The sequence below is a fragment of the Pollicipes pollicipes genome, unplaced genomic scaffold (genome assembly GCF_011947565.3).
Source record: "Pollicipes pollicipes isolate AB1234 unplaced genomic scaffold, Ppol_2.1 Scaffold_3087;HRSCAF=3621_pilon_pilon_pilon, whole genome shotgun sequence".
Classification (NCBI taxonomy): domain Eukaryota; kingdom Metazoa; phylum Arthropoda; class Thecostraca; order Pollicipedomorpha; family Pollicipedidae; genus Pollicipes; species Pollicipes pollicipes.
The window spans coordinates 6,901,972-6,909,957 of record NW_023596225.1 but is presented as its reverse complement, the minus strand read 5'-3'; the positions used below and the strand labels follow the sequence as shown (position 1 = coordinate 6,909,957).

Here is a 7,986-nt window from a genome sequence, read left to right as displayed (position 1 = left end):
GGGAAATATTCTAAGGCTCGAAGGGGTAATTTTACCCCTGTCTCGATCGCATGGAGTTAATAAGGTGTAAACTGGAGACGAAACTTTTTCCAAAATGTCAGCCGGCAGCCCCGCTTGCGGATTGTATCTCTAACTGGCCCGCCTCGTCCAGTTAGGCATTCAGCCCGCAAAAACCCGCTGTGCTACAATGCTGACTCGGCATTAACCCGCAACTACTGAGCTAATCGCAGTATGCGTTGTTCCATTTCTTCTTGATATTTTATTCATACATACAGTGTGCTTAGAATGACATGTCAGTGTAACCTAATGCACAACTTACACAGCAATGCTGGCTAACACAAGTGATGTGTTTAGACGGCAGTGCTCAAAGTACTTGGACTACGTAATTTTTGTCGTATCAAGGATCAGAGTAGATGAATTTAAAATGGCCTTGCCCCAAAAAGTGTAGAAGAGTGAAGGAGATGATAAATGAAGCTATGAGAAGTCTCCTGAGTTTATTACATTGCCAATCGGCATAAACACCACGCAGATGTGCCACAATGGCTGCAATGTCGCACAAATCACATTCAAGAGCCAAACGCCGACTCTGATAGGGTGCTAGCTGTACTTCAGTGGATGAATCATGCAAAAACATGAAACAAATACCACATGTAACCCTTCATGTAACATGCAGCAGCTTAAGAATGATTCATACCTCTCTATTAGCATCATCCATATTCCATTTCACAGCCCTCGTCGCGCTGTTGGTAATACTGTGCACATGCGGGAAAAGCAACAACATTTTGTCGATGAATCTTTGCTACCCAAGTGACATTCATGTTTAGTGCAGTCATAACAAACGTGAAATACATCAAAATGTTGGAGGAATATTTAAGCTTTTTTAGTAGATCGTGTCCAGAGCCTATGTTCACATTTCACAACGTCTGCTGGCTGCCACTTTTGATCTCCATCAAATGTTTTATTGGCGTCATGTGCTGAACTATTATTTTTCACACCGTCGTGTGTACAGATACCGATATTGGAAGGAATGGAAAAAGCAAACAAAACACAAGTCTTAATGGGACATTTATATTGAAAACCACTGACAACACAGTGTGGGCGAAACGTGCCAAGCGTAAGATCGCTGTAATTCCGGTCGTAAATTGTGTATTTCCAGTATACATAGTCAGACGCTACGTTGCCATCCACTTTTTTAAAAATTCCAATGACTTGCACATTTGATACTCCAGCAAACGCGGACTGTGCTGCAAAGTGCTGGCAAGTGACAAGGCTAGGCATGAAAGGCACACGATTTCCTTTTCATATCATCAATCATTGGTATTGACCACAAATTATGTATTGGGTATAAAACCTGAAAACTTTAGTGTACCTCACCCTCACAGTAGGATCCAAGCGCAATGTGCAGCCGTGTGCATATAAATGGCATGCCTAACTCCTAAATCAAATGAACTCAAACCTTCAAATTTGAGTCATTCGTGGGCTCTGTACGTTTGATTTAATCCGTTCATTTTGTGCAGCCTGGGTTACTGGTGTATCATGTCTGCCATTAATTTTCTGTCACTCGGCTGTGGGTGCAAAAAATTAAATGCCGTTTTCATGACTTTATTGTGTTTGACAACACCCTCAGATTTTTGGATGGTCTCAAAACGGTGGGTGCAAGAAAATGCACAATTTTTCTGTTAAAATGGTTGGCTAGCAAAGGCCCGCCAATTCTGGCCCACAACCCGGCCCAAAAGCCCACGCGTTCTTGCGTATCAGATGTAGGTTGGTCGGTGGGTTCAAAAGTTGCGTCTCAAGTGTAAATCTAGTCCAGGCTAACGTGTTATCTACTTCCCTGGCGTCCTGACCTCTTGCCGAATAGCCATTAAAATGTTTTCCAAAATGCAGAGAGTTAGGCTTGATTCTGTGTCCCAGTCATGGTTTTCCAATCATGGGCGTATGTTTTTAAAAGTATCAGCCCTAGTCAGCTTGCTTTGTTTACAAAGTGCGTTGATTCATTGATTCATTTGACTGCAATTCTCAAAAGGTCATGAGTCCGGGCTGGGGTTCGAGTCCAGCCGGAGACAGACTTCCGCTCGCGCTCAGAAGCGGCACCTTTGAAAACTGAGCTTCGACGTCTGCGAATTGACAGCTTTTCTCTTCACTGCAGGGGCGTAATTTGCTTTTCAGGCTTAGGGGCTGCAGCCCCCCCCCCCCCCCCGCCCCAACTTTGAGAGCAAGCCGGCCAAATCTGGAGGGAAACGTTGTGTGAGAATGTTTCATTATTTTCACGGCTGAGACCCACCAACTCACTCCGTAAAACTACATCCCTGCTCTAATCCATTGTTTCAATCTAAACTACCCACGTATGGAAACCGATCAATGCCTTGCCAGATCGCCTGCGATATGGTTCTGACAGAAAGCAATGCTCACGGTGATTCTTGGATGTGATCGCGAGCGACATTTCGCAGGGTTTCAAAGTGTTGAAACTTCGTGTTCCTAACTCTGTTCCCAGTGACAATAAGCAGATAACGAAGTTAGAAGTTAAAAGCAAGGCACCACTTATACCATCAACAGTGGTACAATACCTGCCAGGGTCACTGATCCCCCTTTCCTGGCTCACCATTTCAACACGCATCCCCGAAATGCCGCGTTTGTCCGAGACAAACTGCACGCATTAGCTGCGGCAGGCTCAAGTGTCCCCCTCTCACCCTCGAAGCAGCCTTGGCCGAGGAACTATACAAACCCAAAGAAAAAAAGTCCAACCTAAAAAGCTCGGCAAAAACAAACATCTAAAAATGGAAAAAACCCAGGCCAGTTACAACCGCGCTCTTAAACTTTCAATTCTATGAAGGTCCGCTTGCAATCCGGAGGCGGTGATCTCCGCCATGGAGGTCCGGCTGATTGCAAACGCATATTTTGTACAGATCGTTTATTGGCCAGCTGAAATGTCGATAAAAATGTTAACGATACAGACATAGCTTTTATGGGTAAGTCTGATACTAAGCTTAGGGACTAATGACATCCTCACACGTGCCTTCTTTCCAAGCATATGTCTACCTGGTCCTGAGAATGAAATGTACACCATGTCTCGTTTACTTTTTTGAAGCCTTTCGGCTTAACGTAGAATTGTGTTGAATACATGGACCGTGAGATGAATGAGTCTCACCTGAGAGTGGGACAATTTTTCAACATGAAGGGCCCAGCCAGGAGCAGTGTTCGGGAACCCAGGTCTACAGCTGTCGACCGAGACTCACTGAAGTATCCCATGAACTAGCTTTAATCACTTCGTACGTGCATCGCTACGCCACCAGTCTATGCGACATGAGCGAAAGAGAGAGGTGGAGCTAGGAAGGTAGAGAGAGAGCGAGAGAGAGAGAGAGAGAGAGAGAGAGAGAGAGAGAGAGAGAGAGAGAGAGAGAGAGAGAGAGAAAGAGAGAGAGAGAGAGAGAGAGAGAGAGAGAGAGAGAGAGAGGAGAGAGAGAGAGAGAGAGAGAGAGAGAGAGAGAGAGAGAGAGAGAGAGAGAGAGAGAGAGAGAGAGAGAGAAAGAAAGAGAGGGAGCGAGAGAAAGAGAGAGAGAGAGAGAGAGAGAGAGAGAGAGAGCGAGAGAGGGGGGGGGGGGGAGGGGGCAAGTCAGTGCGAAGACAGGGCGCGAGCGATGCAAACGGTAACGTGATGTCCCACTACACTGGCCTGAGTGCCCGCAGCAACTGCTCACTGGCCTGAGTGCCCGCAGCAACTGCTCACTGGCCTGAGTACCCGCAGCAACTGCTCACACGTAACTAATCGGACCGAATAACTACATACGCCATTCCACCGCGAAAATGTCCCACAGTGCTGGGATAAAGCTGGTGCGGAAGGACAAGGACGTCACGTGCAGACTGGCAATAAATGGATCTGCCCGTCCAGCAGCTCTCAGTTACAGAGCCGCGGGATCATACCGAAATTTCCCAGGGCCAATTCTTATTGTGATCGAAGTCATTTCTCCGAATGGATTGTCAATAATTAGGGAATTTGGCCTTCGCCACGTTAAGCTCCACGGAAGTTGGTAGGCCATACCCTCCTGGACCGGGCGTTTCGGTGTCTACGCCCGACCGCTCAAACAAATGCTAGATCTGACTCCGGTTGGCCTGGACAGAGCTCTGACGTCATGCAGGTGTTCTGGTATTCTTAACGCTATGCTAGCTTATTTTAAAGCATTTGCCACGAGCATGTGCAGCAGACACGAGGGTGAAAAGAGTCAATCTACTCCCGTGACTTACCGTGCAAGGTCCATTGTGTATAGAGAATTGGCGTGCCCGCGTCGCATGTAGAGTTATCTTTGATTCCATTTCAAGGGAATCGATTCCATATCCGGCATAAGGAGCATGACGTGCAGCCGGACTCTGACTCGACTGGCACCTCTCAACGGAGTTAAATCTGGTTCCGGTACAAGAATAAGTTGCTTAAGTCTAGGATCGACCGCGATGAAGTCGATTTTGGCGACAGCCATGCAAGGGACAAAGCGTTCTATAGGCCTCATAAAAGTTAACATAGAAAATTGAGCTTAATAAGAGGGGCACATCTGGTTATGTTACTCTTCTAAACTGGCATACTTCCAATGCATATCGTTCGCTCCGCTTCTTTTTGCGTCCATTCATCGCAGTCCATTCATCCTGCAAGCTCACCTCCGGCTGTGACTCAACACGAAATGAGAGGAGTCTATGCTACATTCACCGAGCAAAAGTTTGGTTGATTCCAGAGTCAATTAATTCCATCCTTGCCTCGAGTGCAGCTCATGTAGGGTCACATGACAGCAAAAAATGTCTAAACCACAAGATCTCCGACTCACTGCTCAATCTGACCAGCATCGTATGCCCTCACGTCATCATGCGTATGGAATTAGCATGCGTTTGCAGATGGAAAATGAAGGTAACCGAGGACGACCCTGGCGAGGCCAAGAGGGTAAGACAAGTCAAGGTAAGACTGAACAACCGAGGTTAACCTTGTTGTTGTAACCGAGGATGAGGTTAACCCTGGCGGGACGGGTGCCTGCCGCCCTTCACAGGTCGAGAGACCTTGTTGTTGTAACCGAGGATGAGGTTTACCCTGGCGGGACGGGTGCCTGCCGCCCTTCACAGGTCGAGAGACCTTGTTGTTGTAACCGAGGATGAGGTTAACCCTGGCGGGACGGGTGCCTGCCGCCCTTCACAGGTCGAGAGACCTTGTTGTTGTAACCGAGGATGAGGTTTACCCTGGCGGGACGGGTGTCTGCCGCCCTTCACAGGTCGAGAGACCTTGTTGTTGTAACCGAGGATGAGGTTAACCCTGGCGGGACGGGTGCCTGCCGCCCTTCACAGGTCGAGAGACCTTGTTGTTGTAACCGAGGATGAGGTTTACCCTGGCGGGACGGGTGCCTGCCGCCCTTCACAGGTCGAGAGACCTTGTTGTTGTAACCGAGGATGAGGTTAACCCTGGCGGGACGGGTGCCTGCCGCCCTTCACAGGTCGAGAGACCTTGTTGTTGTAACCGAGGATGAGGTTAACCCTGGCGGGACGGGTGTCTGCCGCCCTTCACAGGTCGAGAGACCCATTGTTCCTCGCTATCTCTAAAACTTGACAAGAAAGGACTTATGAACGGGAGAGCTGGGCAGGCATACCACAACTTACTAGACTAGAACTGATGATGTGAGAACCAGATGTTATGGCTAAGTGGAAAGAAGCATCGGAGAATCGCATTTCAGTGTCCATGAAGCATTTTGCGTCCTGCTCATGCTCCAGAAACCACAGAACGATGCGGATGTGCTGACTTAAGGGTTTCTTCGATCCTTAGCGAAAATTGGCCAGTGGCCTAAACGTAACCCGGGATCACCAACGTGAGCAGCGTAGCAGCGACGCATCCGTACACATACTTGGCATGAGTTCAGTGCAGGCGGGGGAATCTGCTGATCGGACGTGCGGTGCACCGAGCGCCGCTCTCGTGGGCGGTGGCCGGCGGCGGCCAGCGGCCGGGCCGGAGCCTGTCGGCGACCGCGTCGGCCCATGAGCGGCCGCCGCACCTGTGACGTCAGTGCGCCCCCGCCCTCGGCCGCCGGCGGCCAGGTGCGGCGACCTGTATTGTTTCGCGGCGTCGGTACACGCCCGGACATCTGGTCATATATTCGGGCGCCGACCAATGGGCGGGCGGCGGCGCTGGAGCGCCACGCCCCCCGTCCAGCCGCGCCGAGTCGATAGGCGGCGGCGCCGGGCCGGGCGGGACCGGCCGGCCGCCTGCAGCGCGGCACCGCAGCGCAGAGCTGCAGCCTCGCCGTTGGCCTGCGCACGTGCCGCCCGCGCCCGCGCCAGCGTCAGTGCCCGGCCGCCGCGGCCTCGGCACATTTATACTGACGGCGGTCAGTGTCGGCACGCTGCCAGATCGGCGCTGCCAAACTCGTATCCCGCAGTACGTCAAAACTACCCCAATAGTATGTAGATTAATGTGTCGGCGGCCAGCGCAGAGGGCGGCGGCGGCGGCGGCACTCGAGTGACGCACGAGAGCGGCAGGCGGCTGGCGCCGCGCGGCAGTGTGTGGCGGGCCGGCGACGACACGGGCGGCCCGGCGGCCTCGTCGGACGTGCAGTGGTGGCCGGCGGAGGCGGCCGGCGCCGGCACCGTGGCGCTCTCCCGGCGCCGAGAGCTGGATAAGCTGTGGACGTCGCAGTGCTATGGACAGACGGGCACGCCGGCCATGATGGCGGACGACTACGGCCTCGACTACGGCTTCATGAACGAGCTGCAGATGTCGCACGCCGGCTTTGGCGAGCACGTGGCCGCGCAGGGCGTGCCCGTGCAGGGCCACATGATGTACGCCGGCGGCGACCCTGGCCTTGACGAGATGATGTTCATGGCGCACCCGGGGCCGCTGAAGACGCAGCTGCACGCGGCGGCGAGCACGCCCGGCAGTCGGCCGGACACGCCGGCCGGCAGCTCGCCGCAGGCCGGCCTCACGCCGTCGCCCACCTACGCGTCGCTGCCGAGCCACGCGGCGCCGGCCCAGCTGCCGGCCGCCTACATGGCGCACCACTGCGCCGAGCTGGAGAGCAAGCCGCCGCGGCTGGACGAGCCCGGCTGGATGGGTGCCGCTGGCCTCGCCTACCAGGTGCCCAAGCAACCGCTCGACCTGCGCGCCACCTGTGCCGGCGAGCTCGACCCGCGCTGGCTGCAGCAGCAGCACCACCAGCATCAGCAGCACCAGCAGCACCAACAGCACCAGCAGCACCAGCAGCAGCAGCACCAGCAGCAGCAGGCGCAGCAGCAGGCGCAGCACGGCGCCGGCTCGCCGAGTGGGCCCCAGCAGCGCGCCTTCGGGGTGGGCCTGGCGGCAGGTCGCGTGTTCCTGCCGCCGCCGCCCGGCGGCCGTCGCACGCCAGACCACATGCAAATCGACGACGAAGAGCTTGTCTGCATCACGGTGCGCGAGCTCAATAAGAGGCTCAATGGCCTGCCCAAGGACGCCGTGGTGAAGATGAAGCAGAAGCGACGCACGCTGAAGAACCGTGGCTACGCGCAGAGCTGTCGGCAGAAGCGGCTCAAGCGCCAGATCTCGCTCGAGTCAAACATCCACAACCTGAAGGAGACGATAGCGCAGCTCTGCCACGAGCGCGACCACTACAAGCAGCTGGCCGAGCAGCGCGCCAAGGAGCTGGCGGCGGCGACGCTGCGACCCGTTAAGCACGAGCGTGCCGCCGGTGAGGAGATGCGGCGCAGTCCCGAGCGGCCGCCGCCGCCGCCGCCCGAGTTCTTCCAGCCCAGATGATGGTAAGCGGCGGCCGTCCGACCCGTCTGCGCAGCCGGCCGAGCCCGCACCGTCGCCGCCGGCCGGCGGCCGCGGCCACAGCGCTCCCGCCGCGTCACCGGCGCGCCGCCTGTCATAATGTAAATATACCTGCCGATGCTGGCCGCTGCCAGCGGCGGCCGCCACGTGCCTGTGGCGAGCCGACCGGCGGCGCTGCGTGTCTCAGTGGCGCCTGGCACCTCGGCGCGTCGCTC

The 7,986-nt window shown here is 54.5% G+C and overlaps 1 protein-coding gene across 1 annotated transcript; it reads left to right on the top strand.

Moving 5' to 3' along the window:
• The first annotated feature begins 6,962 nt into the window (after positions 1-6,962).
• On the top strand, positions 6,963-7,785 carry LOC119090596 (transcription factor MafB). The gene has a single exon (XM_037213423.1). It carries the CDS (start codon positions 7,010-7,012, stop codon positions 7,751-7,753), a length of 744 nt encoding a protein of 247 aa, XP_037069318.1. The 5' UTR covers positions 6,963-7,009; the 3' UTR covers positions 7,754-7,785.
• The last annotated feature ends 201 nt before the right edge of the window (positions 7,786-7,986 follow it).

What these genes read in the sequence shown, in the direction of transcription:
- LOC119090596 (XM_037213423.1), top strand. Translation starts at nt 7,010, where the DNA reads ATGGCGCACCACTGCGCCGAGCTGGAGAGCAAGCCGCCGCGGCTGGAC.